The sequence below is a fragment of the Pongo abelii genome, chromosome 2 (genome assembly GCF_028885655.2).
Source record: "Pongo abelii isolate AG06213 chromosome 2, NHGRI_mPonAbe1-v2.0_pri, whole genome shotgun sequence".
Classification (NCBI taxonomy): Eukaryota; Metazoa; Chordata; class Mammalia; order Primates; family Hominidae; genus Pongo; species Pongo abelii.
Genome location: NC_085928.1, coordinates 511,086 through 527,800, shown reverse-complemented (window position 1 = coordinate 527,800; position 16,715 = coordinate 511,086). Strand labels below are relative to the sequence as shown.

Genomic DNA, 16,715 nt, shown 5'->3' with positions numbered 1-16,715 from the left:
CACCCTGCCTCTAGATCTAAGTATAAATGAACAAAAATGGGATTCTACTTGTGAAACGTTGACCCATTTTATTTCCCTCTCCCAGAATCCCTCCCATTGGAGCAGAGCATCCTTCTGGTTTTATTGCATAAGTTTAGGCTAAGAAGTATGTGACCTAGCAGACAGTATCCATCAAGAATGTAATGACATTATTTGGGTTTCATAAAATGTTTGTAGCTGCCTTCTTTTTATGACAAGTGATACTAGTTTTCTATTGCAGCAATGTTGTTCCTTTTAAATTTTTTTCATTTAATTCAAAAACTATTAAGTTAATAATACTGAGGATACCAGATATGTCAAAAAATGAATAAAAAATTGTGCGTATAGTAGGAAAAGGACTGAAATTTGGGGAACATCACTCAAGCAGATAAGGTCATGGACAGCATTGGAGATTGCAGATGATGTGTGGCACAGGGGCAACAATGATTCTGAACCCTCAGATTTAACACAGAAATTCATGGACAGGAAGCAGAGACATCTTAACAATAACATGAGTGGAACTATTAACGTGGCCTGGGACCAGCAAATGGTGGATTTCTCAACAGTAACCGATAAAGAAAGCTGACTCAAGGACCAGAGGGGCTCTTAAACCCCCACCCTGTCCCCTTATGCCTTGTAATTTAGCACAGGAGAAAGATGGGAGCTTCAAGTTGATATTAGATTTCTACCACTTTTACAGATTAAAGGCATGATATGTTTCTCTATCTGTAGTTACATTTCTTTCACCTGAGTGGGTGAAACTGATATTCATATGCAGCACATAATAAGGTAGTAGCCAAATATATTCAAACATGACTCTGGATTTTCATATACAGCGTATAATCAAAATTTGTCAGAGGTACCAACTAGAGAAAGTGGCGGAGGGGCACAGGCAAATTGTCAATGTGTGGTAAGACGCATAAATGCCTTTATACTCCAGGAAATATCTTCATCCATTGGCCTTCATTAGAAATCCCCTATTTTCCGCAGGGCGTGGTGGCTCACGCCTGTAATCCCAGCACTTTGGGAGGCCTAGGCGGCGGGTCATGAGGTCGGGAGATCGAGACCATCCTGGCTAACACGGTGAAACCCTGTCTCTACTAAAAATACAAAAAAATTAGCCAGGCGTGTTGGTGGGCGCTTGTAGTCTCAGCTACTTGGGAGGCTGAGGCAGGAGAATGGCGTGAACCCAGGAGGCGGAGGTTGCAGTGAGCCAAGATCACGCCACTGCACTCCAGCCTGGGCGACAGAACAAGACTCCGCCTCAAAAAAAGAAATTCCCCACTTTCGGATTTACCTCTCCACTGAGATCATGTGGTCAGTAAACCAGGCAAAAGAGAAATTTAAAGGGGAGAGAAGAAACAACTTCAGTCTACAGATAAAGGAACTAGAGAGAGTAACTGACTTGGTAGCAAACTTGGATATTAGAGTAACTGACTACCATGGTAACACACTTGAATATACTCGTTTTGTGACTTTGGAGAATTAGCCTTCTTTAAGTCTCCGTTGTCTTTTCTCCAAAATATGGATGTTGACAGTAGCATCTATCCCACATGATCATTGTGAAGACTGAGAAAATACATATAAACGCCCAGCACAGGACCTGAGGCTTAGGAAAGAATCATTAAATTATTAGTATTTGCAAATATTTGTTGAATATAATATTTGAGTAAGCTTAGTGAGAACAGTTTTTTTTGTGTTTTGTTTTGTTTTGTTTTTTTGTATTCTAATACAGTTCAAATCAGTGTGGCTGGTTCATTTCAACTCCCTCACTACCAAACTAGGAGGCAGGGACTGGCTTCAGTTTCTCTGCCTTCTCTTTGTCACTGACGACCAGGGTATAAAGATATCTGCTGCATCGAACTTTAAACTTCACATTGTCCTTATTTTTCTTGATCTTGACAGATTCAGCATCCTTTCGCTGGGCTGTGAACAGAAAGTCCTGAATTTCCTCAATTTTCGGAAGCATGGCGACGAGGCACGCAGGGAGCAGGCGCGGACCGGGAAAAAAAGGACGGAAAAAGACAGACAGCTTTCAAAGCTCCTGGATGAACCCTAGAGGCTACCCCTAAATGGAGATAAGCCATTTGTAGAGAGAGGTGTTCCTGCTCGCTTCAGCAGGTTTGAGAAGCTCTGGACTAACCACCAAATGACTAGGAAAGATTTGCCAGGGCTGGTATTTTGGGCATCCTTGTTTAGCCCTGCTCAGGAGATTCCCAGGCCTGGGATCGTCATGACTCAGGAGGTGGATGTTTCTGGGAAGACTTGCAAAGGAGTAGGATACTTGCACCTTTCAAGTCTTCAGAATGCCTAGAAAACACTCAGGACGCATTTCACTGACCAACCTAGTGTGAACCTGGAGGTGTCCACGTGTTTGCAGTTTTGATCATTCTGAGAGAGGACCTGAACGGCCTCTTCACACCCAGTTTCACCAACCACACAACCGTATTTCTGGTTTATCTCTGCATCTTTGGTGTTTCCTAATTTCTATTTATGCTTGCTTGTTGTATGAGTAGGTAAAATAAATCCTTAATTAATTAATGGAGCTAAATTTCTACTTCTGCTTCTTACTCTGCTGTTTGAGAAACGGTAGCTAGCCTCATATTTTCACAAATATGAAAGATGATTTTGTGCAACCATGTAGAGATTATGGAATTTAGGTTTAAAAGCAAAGTTAAATGAGGCATCTAGCTTAACTTGTTAAAGATGGTTCTAGTTTCAACCTGAAGGCATTATAGTTATAGTACATTTAAAATAAAACCAATAACTGAAAATCTAGATACTCAGATGTTGTAACTTGTTTTTATTATGTACTTATGAAACAACTCTTCACACTAGAATTTCCATCAATACTAAATTCCCCAATACATTTAATATTTTATTTTTAATTGCACATTTTTAGGAATTAAAAGTTATATCTACATTATAAGATATATTTACATTATGTTTCTTCATGTAATTTTTTTTCCTGTGTTGTTTTCCTTGTGAACTTTGGAGTTCAGAAAGGAAGAAAATGGGAATACGTACAATTCTGGGTTCCAACCAAAAACCATTTTTAAAAATGTACCTATCTTTGAATTTCCTTGCACCCATTCACTGTAGAACAATAACAGAATCAAGATCAAGGCAAATAGAAAAGTGCATCTAAAATGCCTCCTTTTTTTTTTAGTAATTCCTGTAAAGTGCCACATATAATAAAAAACTATAATTTTTAGATGCCCATGCTTCTGAAAGACAGTGAATGAGCCATATGTAAATGAGAAGTTTAAGTTTAAATTATCCTTTATTTAAAAATTGTCAATGGATCTTTGGTTAATGACCCCTTTCTGGACCCTAGGGTCCTCATTAGTAAAATAGTTGTACTAATGATCATTAATACCACTTGAAGCTCTAAAATTTTACAGTTTATAATTCTACTGGAAGAAGAATAATGCAACTACAAAATATGGTTTTTCATAGATCCACAGCATTAGAGTTTCATTGCAGAATTCATATACCCTATACCTCAAGCCTAGGCAATGTACTAGAAGCAGAGATAGTGGCAAATGTAGATTGCAAAGAAAAGGAGGAAGACTATGTGCATTCTGATTTGAAAAGATACCAAAAAACAGCCCTTGCTATATTAAAGACTAACAGTAATTATGAAGGTAAAATTATGGAAGGAAACTTTTCTGATTTCTTCTAATTGAGACTTATTAGTATAGAGTTATGAGTATGAATTGTGGGCCTCCCAAAAATAACTTTTCAAAAAATCTTATTGCAGATAAGAAACTAATATAATCAATTAATTTAATTATTAATAAACTTAAGAGTCTTCATTGAGAGAGTCCTCTTCTCATCACTGTCCGTCATACTTATTATGAGGCCATGATAATGATATTTTTCACATTTATTGGTTTGCAAGTTGCTTCTGATTCAACAAGATGTGCCAAGTGAAAACATTAGCATAAGTTGACAAAAAATGTGCTGCATTAACTTAGAAACATCTCTTCATATTAGTTTATGATGTGACAAAGATCCCAGGATTAAATAGAAAATGGAAGCTGTCTAAGAAGTTTGTGAAAAGTCCCTACTCTGCGGAAATAACTCAAAACTCAAGCATGATTCATCCCAGATCTACAATCGTTTATTGACCATTTATTGCTTGACAGACACTCTGCTGGATGCCAAGGACACCAACATAAATAAACATAATTTTTGTTATGCACAACCTAAATTCAGATTAAACCTACTATTTCGAAGAAACCTAAAGTATATATTCCTAGAATAGTAACATCATTTTTATCTATATAAGTATTAGTTACCAATAGAAATAACCCAGTAAATTAAGTGGGGGGTCCTCATAATAGTGAATACATGCCACTTAATTTGGCATGATGTGATATTACATTATATAGTACTAAATTCTCCAAGTTAACTGAGAATTTAAAAATAAAAATAAACTCCTAGAGTATAAACAGTATAATCATTTTTCTTAAACTTAACTATTTGACTTTGCACTTTATGATACTTGTAAGAAATGGACAAGATAATGTATCTAACAAGTGAATATATAATGACACTGTTTGACCGATGAGATTATTGAGAAATAATTAGTTGCTTCATGCTCTTTGCCATTTATTCTGGGACATATCAGCAGAGCATGTGTGAATCAAAGGCTTTGTATCCAGGGATTTCTTTCTTCTGTGCTATATGCATGTAATCTAATGAGTCTCCACCTGATATGGTGGTTGACAGGGAAGAGGCTGAAGTAATATAATCATAAATTCAATAAGCCTAATTGGGGTGGCTCTATTATTAAATCTTCAGCCTGCTTGTGAAGCAGAGGCTGCAAGCCACAGCAAATAATAATGGATTCGCTCAAGCAGACGTTTCAGTAGAGAAAACCTTTCTCTGTCTTCATCTTCAACACCTGAACCAGTTCTGAGCATAACTCTGGAATTGGAACATAGAATAAGTAGGGCCTGGAAATCTAAATTAATTCCTCAAATTTTGTGATATTCAGACTAAAAGACTTCCACAAATTTCAAATTTTGAGATAACTTTTAAGTCTTTTTTAAAAATTAGTCAAAATAATAACAAAGCATAATATATAATGTTGGTTAACTTATATAAATTAGAACAGTGATTCTAAACTTCAGTGTGTATAAGAATCACCTCGAATGCTTGTTAAATATAAAGTCCTAGACTTCTTCCCCAATGATTCTGACTGAAGACATCTAGAATAGGGTCTGGCAAGCTACAGCTTAGCAGGTGTCCCTGATGACTCTAATCTGGGTAATACGATCTGGCATCCACAGGTTCAAAACAATGGCTTTAAGAGTCCTAAAAGAACTTTAATTGGGTAACTTCTGTATGCTAGAGGCCAGTCCAGAGATAATGAATGGACTCCGTCTTCAGGTTGCTCATTATCAGCTCCAGGGGTCAGATACAAAGACAACTAACAGTGTGAAAAGAGATAAGTACTTTGTAACCAGTATTTTTAAAGTTCTTAGGAAATACAAAGGAAGAAGCAGTTATTTCTGCCAGGAGTCAGGGAGGAAAGTTGAGCGTTATTTTCTGAGAAAAAAAAATTCCAAAGAGGTGGCATATATGCCCTAATTCAGTTACTAATACTTACATCTTATTCTTTTTTTTTTTTTGCCATCATTCTGTTTACATTGACTTTTCATATGTTTATGGAACCCAGTGTTGCTTTTGAGTTTTGATCTATGTGTAGGTGTCTGTTTTATTGTTAGTATCTTCATGTTTATTTTAAAGAACACTCAAAGTCCTAAAATTGACCATTGCACCAGCTTATTTACAACCCCACTTTAGCCAGCTTTATTGTGGATTATGTCTTGTACTAGCATTGTACTCTGAGGTACTAAAAGACTGGCACTATGCTATGTGACCGTTTTTGGCTTAAAACATTTAATTTGTTTTCTGATTTGGGTACAAAGATGCTGTTGATCCACGGGGGGTATTCTCACATTGTAGCATTCTACCATTAAATATCATACTTCAAAGTGGCCATATATGATAAAGCAAACTATTTTATCTACAACTGCTTCAATAGTTTGCTGAGGAAATCGGATTTGAGATAGTTTACATCAGCAGTCCAGCAACTTTTGAAATTTGAAAAAAAAAATTTAAGGGATACAGAATGAATGTGCAGCCAAATATTTTCCTCTACAGTATGAGCATGAACTCTTTTTCCATTTTATAATACCTTTATGTTGAATTCTTGAGACATATCAAAGGATTAAAAAAAAGAAGAAAAACCGTAGACCCAGAATCAACCTTATTTTCTCAAATGCCAAAAGAACTTATGGTTGTAGGGTACAGAATTCTAATATTAAAATTTCAGTGCACTTAAAGAATATATATGATTAGTACTAAACACACAGGCCCACAGATATAGATGATGTGTTTAAATATTCTGTATTACCCTATTAATCTTTTTCGAGTAAATATTGTCCTCCTTCAATTTTTGACAAAATGAATTATTCTATTAAATAATTAAAGCCTACCCAGTGGGAAAGATTTCTGTCCCAGAAATGTCAAAGCGGTTAATTAGTTTCTCTGATCTGTAGTCTATATTTAGTAAAGAATATGCCCTCCATGAAATTAAATGAATTGCGCACAGCAGCCAGGGACACAGGAGAAGGCAGGCTCAGGCCCACAAATCAACTCCAGAGTGACTGCTGGGACTGTCCCAGGTCAGAGGAGCCTTCATCCTTCCCTCACCTCAGCTTACTTGCCTAAGACTCAAGTGACACTAGACCATATCAGGAGGAAGAGGGAAGGAGGACGTACAACCGGCAGGATGATTCTTTTTAATATACTAATTACTGAAGAAATAACGATTGAGCAGGGCCAGGCTTGGTGGCCCATGCCTGTAATCCCAGCATTTTGGGAAGCCAAGGCAGGTAGATCGCTCAAGCTCAGGAGTTCCTGACCAGCCTGGGCAACATGGTGAAAACCCGTCTCTACAAAGAATGCAAAAATTAGTTGGGCATGGTGGTGCATGCCTGTAGTCTTAGACAGTCAGGAGGCTGAGATGGGAGGATTGCATGGGCCTGGCAGTGAGCTGTGTTCAAGACACTGCACTCCAGCCTGGGTGACAAAGTGAGACCCTAGTGAGACCCTGTCTCAAAAATTAAACAAACAAACGAAAAAACAACTTAACAAAGGGCTTCAAATGTTTAATGACTATATTTTCATCTACAAACATACATTTTTCTATGAATAGCAATATCAACCTGAAACTAGAATTCTGAGATTAAATAAGATAGGAGAGAAGGAGAGTGCAAGAGAGCCTTGAGTCACTTTGGCCAGTAAAGAGCTGAAATAAATGGAGTCCGTTTCAAAATGTGTTGTATTTTACTATGGTCATCATAACATAAAAGGAAACATATGAGAGAAAAATGGGATAGAATTCTTTCTGTTTTAGCCTGTTCCCCAAGTGTTTTAAATGTACTAAAAAATCTTCCCTTTTATAGTGTCCATGCTGCGCCTCCATTATGATGTCGCTTATAGGTATATCTGTTGCCAGATCAGCAATCAGCAATTCCAAAAGTGATGTTCACTTCTGTGTGGAGGTACCAGAAGGCCATGGCTCAGAAGCTAAAAAATCAGTGCTACACAGGTGTGGTGTAATGAAGAGAAGATCAGAGGGGATCCAGAGTCTGATGAAGTGTATTTGAGGGTTAGTAGGGAGAAAATCTCCTAATCAATGATGTTAATGCTTAACAAAAGGGAACTTCACTGGTTGAATTACAATAGCAGGTAGGAGGGTAAAAATAGCAATTTGAGATTTTTAAACCTGTGTTTGTAAGTTACATAAATAACAACAATACCTGAAGTTAGACCCCAATGAATTCATTTCTGCTAGTTATGCTGGATAACAAAAAGAATTTTCTGAATCAAACCTAATAAACTACCATTTCCAAAGCACCAACTATGTGCAAGATGCTATGCTAGTTGTAGTGGAAAATTTAAAATAATAATAATAAGAGCACAAAACGTGGTCCCAGTCTTTGGGGGATTTTTAAAAACTTATGAAACAGGATTGATTACATGTCAAATGAAAGAGCCACATAGATGGGGAGACTCTCATGCCCTAATTGGAATCATGTTGTTTGACGTAGTTGTAGACTGGTATGATTTGGGGAACTTTTCATTCACTCTTTACACAATGAAAGACTAGTTTTCTTCCTAGTTCACCAACACAGTAAATAAAAAGAATACATCATTGTTGCCTTACAATTCTAAAAGCAGAACAGTATCTTCTATGTGAAACAGAAGACTAGATCAAAATAAATTTCAGTGCCAAAAGCAAAGGAGGTCTTTAAGGGAAGTGAAAAAATCAAGTTAATTCACTTCTTAATTACTGGCCTTAAAGAAATAAATTGAATATCTTGAAAAAAGAACTCAAAAAGCACCTCAGTTTCACGAGCAAATGCAAATTAAAAAAACCACAACCACAACCAACCAACACCAATCAGAGTGGTGCTCCTTGTGTGCCCTTTCTGAGGATTGGTAGAAACTGCATTTTTTAATCTCGGCTTTCATGTTTGTCCAAGATCTTTAAAGGGAGGGGAAAAAAGAGAGAGAGAGGCAGGCACTGTATAAAAGAAGCTCCCTTGAGGTTTCTAAAATTTATACAAAAACATCATATGTAAGGAAACTCACCAGATTTGGCATCTGCTCTTTGGTGATGGACCCAGAAGAAACTTCAGTTTATCTGGATTATTACTATGCTACGAGCCCAAACTCTGACATCAGGGAGACCCACTCCCATGTTCCTTACACCTCTGTCTTCCTTCCAGTCTTTTACACAGCTGTGTTCCTGACTGGAGTGCTGGGGAACCTTGTTCTCATGGGAGCGTTGCATTTCAAACCCGGCAGCCGAAGACTGATCGACATCTTTATCATCAATCTAGCTGCCTCTGACTTCATTTTCCTTGTCACATTGCCTCTCTGGGTGGATAAAGAAGCATCTTTAGGACTGTGGAGGACGGGCTCCTTCCTGTGCAAAGGGAGCTCCTACATGATCTCCGTCAATATGCACTGCAGTGTCCTCCTGCTCACTTGCATGAGTGTTGACCGCTACCTGGCCATTGTGTGGCCAGCCGTATCCAGGAAATTCAGAAGGACAGACTGTGCATATGTAGTCTGTGCCAGCATCTGGTTTATCTCCTGCCTGCTGGGGTTACCTACTCTTCTGTCCAGGGAGCTCACGCTGATTGATGATAAGCCATACTGTGCAGAGAAAAAGGCAACTCCAATTAAACTCATATGGTCCCTGGTGGCCTTAATTTTCACCTTTTTTGTCCCTTTGTTGAGCATTGTGACCTGCTACTGTTGCATTGCAAGGAAGCTGTGTGCCCATTACCAGCAGTCAGGAAAGCACAACAAAAAGCTGAAGAAATCTATAAAGATCATCTTTATTGTCGTGGCAGCCTTTCTTGTCTCCTGGCTGCCCTTCAATACTTTCAAGCTCCTGGCCATTATCTCTGGGTTGCAGCAGGAACACTATCTTCCCTCAGCCATTCTTCAGCTTGGTATGGAGGTGAGTGGACCCTTGGCATTTGCCAACAGCTGTGTCAACCCTTTCATTTACTATATCTTCGACAGCTACATCCGCCGGGCCATTGTCCACTGCTTGTGCCCTTGCCTGAAAAACTATGACTTTGGGAATAGCACTGAGACATCAGATAGTCACCTCACTAAGGCTCTCTCAACCTTCATTCATGCAGAAGATTTTGCCAGGAGGAGGAAGAGGTCTGTGTCACTCTAAAGGGAACTGTGACATTTCAAGCTCTGTTGGTGGGTTTAGGAGTTAATTTTTGTCAGCAACAAAGAAAGAAGTGTTAATGATAGGATTCACGTTGTTTCATAGATGCAAGGAAGAGTTCATTTTTAAAGAGAGGACTGAAAAATCCCTGTGTTGTGGATATAATTAGGCCATGTGCTGTTTTCTCAGCTGAGCAGCCTTCTTTGACCCTTGCCAATCAAGTCCACCAGACAAAATCCAATACCCATCTGTCCTTGAACTCTTGGATAAAGGCTCCTGCTTGAACCAGTCCCTTTCTTCACGATTGTTAATGCACATTTGGGCCTTTCCTTTCTCAAAAACCGTGGTAACTTCATCCCCACCACCCTTCATACTGGACTCCAAATTGGACTACATTTAAATGATTCTGCCTACTTTCATCTGATGAGAAATGCAGTAACAATGCAGGTAACAAAAATATAACATACCTGCACTGTGCAATTAATTGTTTCTGAGTTACTAAGCTAGATTCTGACCTCAATCTTTAAAGCTTTGTATAGTGATTCTTCATCATCTCCCAACATTGTGCTTCATCCTATGCCTATTCACAATGGCTTTGGACTGGCAAAAAAAAAAACTCATGGGGATTTTGTATTGTGTTTATGATTTGGGACTTACTTTATCATATGGTCTTCTAGTATTTTAACACATCAGCATATGGCAGGATTCAACCTCTGTTTGCTTTATAAGATATTGATAAAAATGTATCTCATTCATAATGGTGTAGCAACTACTTTTTAATGGGGTTTTACTATGCTCTTTTGTTTTCATTGCCTTTATAAATTAGGATTTGACTTTGCTTTAATTAGATGTTTTTAATTACCCAGTTATCTAGTTATCAAATGAAAATGCTATTACTAATATAATTGGAACTCATCAAATGCTTAGCTGTACCCCGATGCAGATTATCATTTTGTATTTTAATTAAAATGTTAGTGCTACACATTCCCTGTAGTATCATTTGCTTGGTACCTATAATTTCAAGATAAGATCCAGTAATATAGGGAGACAGGCTGCTCTGTATTCAGCCGAAGTAGAAAATCTCTAACGAAGATCTCACTAGTATTTTATATATTTTTTTCCATACCCAGAAACCTTCTTGAATTCCTTTACCCAATAAATATTTATTGAGTCAATTTGTACCTATATTCCTTTTGAAGACTTTGATGTGAAAAACATGTTAATTAGTGGCAACCACAAAAGAGTCTGCAGCAGCAAGCATGCTATTGTAAACGTCTTTTGATTCAAGGGAAAGTGGGTTATGTTTTTACCTCCACTGTTGACTTGGATGAATTACCATTTTACTTCTAAATATCAGATTTGAAAATCAGAAAAAATTTAGAATCCTTTCAAAGACTAGCCAATTTAATTTCATCTCATGTGTCTTTCACATTAAGAGAAACCTCAAATATCAGACATCTCCTTGTAGCCTAATTAGATGCTGAAAATACAGTTTTTGGTTTTATAAATTGGCTAACTTGTTAATTTTTCTTAAACTGTTATTAAATAAAAATATAATTTCCTTACATAAGTATTCTTCTGGACTATATTAATTTCTAACAACATATTAATATTAATACTAATTCTAATAACCTTTTAGTAAATTATTATGGTTACAGAAAAAAAGGCCATGTAAATAATAACAAATAAATATTCTTGGAAAACTTCAAAACTAAATTCAATGCAATTGAATAGATCTCCGAAAGTTAAACAAAAACAAAATACAGAAGGTAGAAGACACATATTTCTTTAAAACAAATCAGCAAAAGCACTGTTACTAATCATGAAAGTTACTGTCTTTAAAAAATACTGCCTTTAAAAAAATAGCGAATCAATCAGCTAAGTTATTGGTTGGGAAAGGAGAAAACCTGTGCTATTAATTTTAGCTTCACCCTTAATGTTGTGATACTAATAAGGTCATTTTAATCTTTCATACCTAAATGTAGTTGGTAATATCTATGTCTATAGAATTATCAAGGATACTGTAAAAATAATAAATATAAATAAAGTTTTAAATGTGGAGTAAAAAGTTACTTTATAAAGTGATTTGATTTCTATTATTAATTATTGACTACTCCTTACAAATTTTCAAACTAACATCAAATAATACTTAATCATTCTCATTTTTAAAATATTGAGATTTTATTTCTACTTCTTCACTTTAATTTTGCTAAGAATATTTAAAATAACACCAAATAAAAATATGTATTATTGGTTTTTTAGTACTTTAAATAGATATAATAATTGTAGGCTTTAATAAAATCTTAGTTTATTTTATATTCATAATGTACCAGTTGTGAAAGAAAAAAATAGATATAATTTTGTAGGTAGTATAACTCTAATAGAAAAAAGTTCAAAGCTTGATTAAGTTCACATGTTATTTTGTCATATATGGATTCTGCTGGTATGAAATGTAATTTACATTATAATAGCATTAAAAAGTTTATTACAAATTAGTTGTCTGACATTTTGCATATTTTTAAAACCACAGGCTGGGTGCAGTGGCTCATGCCTGTAATCCTAGCACTTTGGGAGGCCGAGGCAGGCGGATTACAAGGTCAGGAGTTCGAGACCAGCCTGACCAATATAGTGAAACCCCGTCTCTACTAAAAATACAAAAAATTAACCGGGCATGGTGGCAGGCACCTATAATCCCAGCTACTCATGAGGCTGAGGCAAGAGAATCGCTTGAACCCAGGAGGCGGAGGTTGCAGTGAGCCAAGATTGCGCCATTGCACACCAGCCCAGGTGACAGTGCCAGACTCTGTCTCAAAAAAAAATAATAATAATAATAATAATATTTCTTCATTTTTAATTTGAACAATTTCTATTTCTATACATATGTAGATATTCTACATATACATATACACACAGATATACATAGAATCACAGACTCATATTTATACCTTTTCATTATTTTTATTACCTGAATTAAACTAGCCTAAAGGCTATTTTGTGATAATTTAATGTCATTAAAGAACAAATCAACACATGGCCAAGAATTTCCGGAAAATTACCCTTTCATCCTAACACAATCATGCCTTGCCAGTTATATCCAAAGTTAGGAAAACAAAATAAAATTTTTACAATTCAGAGTAATACACAAGGAAATCACTACAGGTTAACATTATTTGTTGTCATTTGCATAAGTAGTCCAAAGTTACTGCGAGGATGTAAATGACAAATATAAAAAGATAGTGATGTCTCAAGCATTTCTCAAATCACTTTTTTAAACTTACCCCAGAAAAGCTCTCCATTAAATCCTAGGTAATGTGTTGTCTGATAGTTTATAATTAATTTTAGGTTGAAACTAACCTGATATTCCTGGGAGTCCCTTAACCTGTCCACTCTTAACAAGTCAAAATCACTTCTGTAGTGAAAAGTTTTAACAGCAGTCTTAAAGGGAAGCTATGTGCGTGACTGAGAACGGACTATTACTAGGGGTCACAAGTTAATTTTTAAATAGATGCAGAAATGCACAGTATGGTGGTAAGGTGAGTGGAAAAAAATCTTCCTCTGTGATTCATCTTGACTCCTCAAATCACTCTCTATTCTACCTAGAGATCTCAGAAGTGAGAAATGACTTGTCAAATGTGCATGCCACAAAGAACCTGTTTTCCTACAGAGCTCATTCATAAAAGCTGAGCAAAACTAAAAGAATTACAAATTTGCTTCTAAAACCAGACCATTGGTGTAACCTGCCAGCAAGATAATGGCTCCAGCCCCATTAGAGAAAGAGGTGCCACAGGAGAAAAAGCAAGAGGGTAATTTTAACTACCAAAATATTTGCGAACAGTTACTGACTAATGCGAGTTCCTTTTGTCTTTCACGGAGTTTGATGTGGATTGGATTTTCCCCTGCAAATGCCGGTTATTATTTAAAGGTTTTTTTTTTTTGAGCCAACAGTCTTTGTTTTTATCAATTTTAGAAGTAAACAATTATGACTAGACTTTACATATAAGTGTACAGGGAAAAACAAATGTGCCACTGACTTGATTTTATATTGCAAATGTAAAAATCCACCCTAGGGTGAGTTACACTCATTGGTTCTTGTTATCTTTGTCATTTCCTTAATAGAGCTATATTTCCTAAACATATATGACAAGTGGAAATTGCATCCTAAGATAAACCTATGCATTGAAAACAAAATCCAAAACAAAAAAACGCTATTTTAAATATCCAAAGTATCAAACTATTCATAAAGGTTCTTATGACAAGGTAAATGGTAGTGAAATGTAAATTTACATAAAATGTTCATTGTTCACCTAAAAGTAGGGGGAAAGTATTCTGCTAGTTGGGCAGACATTATTAAACTAAAAAATTTCTGGTTTATATATATAAGCACCAAATTTCTAAGATCCAAAGGTACTTTCAAATTACAGTGAAACTTTCTGAGTTAGCTGCATATGCTTAAGGATCTATGATAAAATATTCACATTATTATTAAAATTATCTGCCAACCTAGTAAAGGATGTTCATCAATTTGGTATTATTCGGTGATTTTTCTTATTTGCTAATTAAATATATGTAATAATTAACTAGTTTTCTAACACTTCCATGTTAGAGAGAGTTAAACATCATCTATGAGTATCTCATGTTTGTCAACATTGATAGGAGATTTAACATTTTTACTTGCTAGGTCCTATCAATTCTGATTTAAAATATTTTATTTCTGTGTTTCTATTAGTTCAAAATAAAACAAAAAAGTACTCCTGCCTAGCATATTTGTGATCTGTATACTATAAATGCACTCTTTCGTTTGCTCTTAATTATATACAAAACAGGAGATATAAACTACTATTGTGATGTTTATGCAGAAATTAAAATTTTGTGCATCAAAAATTACATATGACTGGAGACTTTATTTTTAATTTAAAAAGATCTGTGGCAAAGTCTTCAGCAAGCAATACTGCTCTTTTCCTTACAGAGTATATATAGACCCTTTGTATTTCATAACCATCCATTGTAAAACCTTCACAAATCCCTAAATTTGCCAACTTCAATACAGCATATAATGTACTTCATACAAATTGAATAAAATGTAATGTTTTCAGAGCTATTGCGAAATGTATAAAAAGAAAAGTTGAAAGGAGATATCTATCCTAAGTGTTTGGCCTGACTCACTAGTTAAGTGACTCATTCCGCATCACCTCATAGGTCAGTGGTTTAAATGTCTGCTTTTTATGTCACACAACTGTGGAGTTTCAGCCAAAATCTCAAACATCAAACTGTGAATGCAAAATGTCTATCGTACACAATGCACTATGACAACCATAAAAATTGTTAAATCTTTTTATTGTAACTGGTGGATTCTAAAACAGGCATATTGCAGTTACACATTCACAAAATATCTTTTTTTCTCTTTTTTTTTTTTTTTTGAGATGGAGTCTCACTCATTCTGTCATCCAGGTTGGAGTGCAGAGGCGCGATCTTGACTCACTGCAACCTCCGCCTCCAGGGTTCAAGTGATTCTCCTGCCTCAGCCTCCCGAGTAGCTGGATTACAGGCATGCGCCACTATGCCAGGCTCCTTTTTTTTTTTTTTTTTTTTTTGGTATTTTTAGCAGATATGGAGTTTCACCATTTTGGCCAGGCTGGTCTCAAACTCCTGACCTCAAGTGATCCACCCACCTTGGCCTCCCAAAGTTCTGGGATTACAGGCATGAGCCACTGCACCCAGCCTTTCTTTCTCTTATACACATACAAAAACACACAAACATACTGTATACAGTTGCAGCTGAAAAGCATCTGTTGAATGTTGCTCTTAATATTCAGACTGAAGTACTTGAGATGAATATAACTATTTTATCCACTGACAAAATATAGAATACAAGAAAGGAGAAAATAAAGCAAAGAAAAAGCATAGTAAATAAAAAACACAAAATAAAAGGGCATATGTATGCATAAATATATCAGCAATTACAAAAAGCATATAAATGGATTGAAATTTCTACTAAAAAGTTGAACAAGGCTGGACGTAGTGACTCAGGCCTGTAATCCCAGAACTTTGGGAGGACAAGATGGGAGGATCACTTGAGGCTAAGAGTTTGAGACCAGCCTGGTCAACACAGTGAGACCCCATCTCTATGTAAAAAAAAAAAAAAAAAAGGTTGAGGCCGGGCGTGATGGCTCACGCCTATAATCCCAGTACTTTGGGAGGCCAAGGCAGGTGGATCACCTGAGGCTGCAAGTTCCAGACCAGCCTGACCAACAAGGAGAAACCCCTGTCTTTACTAAAAATACAAAATTAGCTGGGCATGGTGCCAAATGCCTGTAATCCCAACTACTCAGGAGGCTGAGGCAGGAGAATCGCTTGAAGCTGGGAGGTGGAGGTTGCGGTGAGCTGAGATCACACCATTGCACTCCAGCCTGGGCAACAAGAGCGAAATTCCATCTCAAAAAAAAAAAAAAAAAAAAGGTTGAACAAATATATATATATATATTTGTATTTGTTCACAATAAATACATATAGTGATATATGTATATCACTTTATTCGACTCTATAGGAGTTAAAAAGGTAGAAGCAGAACTTGTTTCTCGTGGAGTTTAGAATCCACATAGTTGCTTATTTTTTTTAATCAGAGAATGAAATTGTGACACCCAAGAAGAGCTTGGTATATACAATGAAAATTACAAGTCAAATAACTTTCCTTGGTCTTTTCCAACGTTTAGGAGAAGCCCATACTTAGTCCATATACAAGTCACTTATGTAATTGTCATTTTGATATGGTTATTTCCTAAACATTGTTACATTTCCTTAAAATGTTCACATTAGCATCCTCAAATGAAAATGCTATCATTGTCTTTATAGATGTTAAGACTCTCGAGTCTTAAAAATCTTTAAGACTTTAAAAGTATAGACTCATTATTTTAAACAC

General features: G+C 36.2%; 2 protein-coding genes across 2 annotated transcripts; one reads left to right on the top strand and one right to left on the bottom strand.

Annotated features, from left to right (window-relative positions):
• Nucleotides 1–1,798: 1,798 nt before the first annotated feature.
• Nucleotides 1,799–3,174, bottom strand: LOC100443952 (large ribosomal subunit protein eL38-like). Its single transcript, XM_054551198.2, has one exon. The coding sequence runs from the start codon at nucleotides 1,985–1,987 to the stop codon at nucleotides 1,799–1,801; it is 189 nt and encodes a 62-aa protein (XP_054407173.1). The 5' UTR covers nucleotides 1,988–3,174.
• A 5,489-nt stretch (nucleotides 3,175–8,663) lies between these two features.
• On the top strand, nucleotides 8,664–11,415 carry GPR15 (G protein-coupled receptor 15). The gene has a single exon (XM_002813372.5). It carries the CDS (start codon nucleotides 8,720–8,722, stop codon nucleotides 9,800–9,802), a length of 1,083 nt encoding a protein of 360 aa, XP_002813418.1. The 5' UTR covers nucleotides 8,664–8,719; the 3' UTR covers nucleotides 9,803–11,415.
• Nucleotides 11,416–16,715: the final 5,300 nt, after the last annotated feature.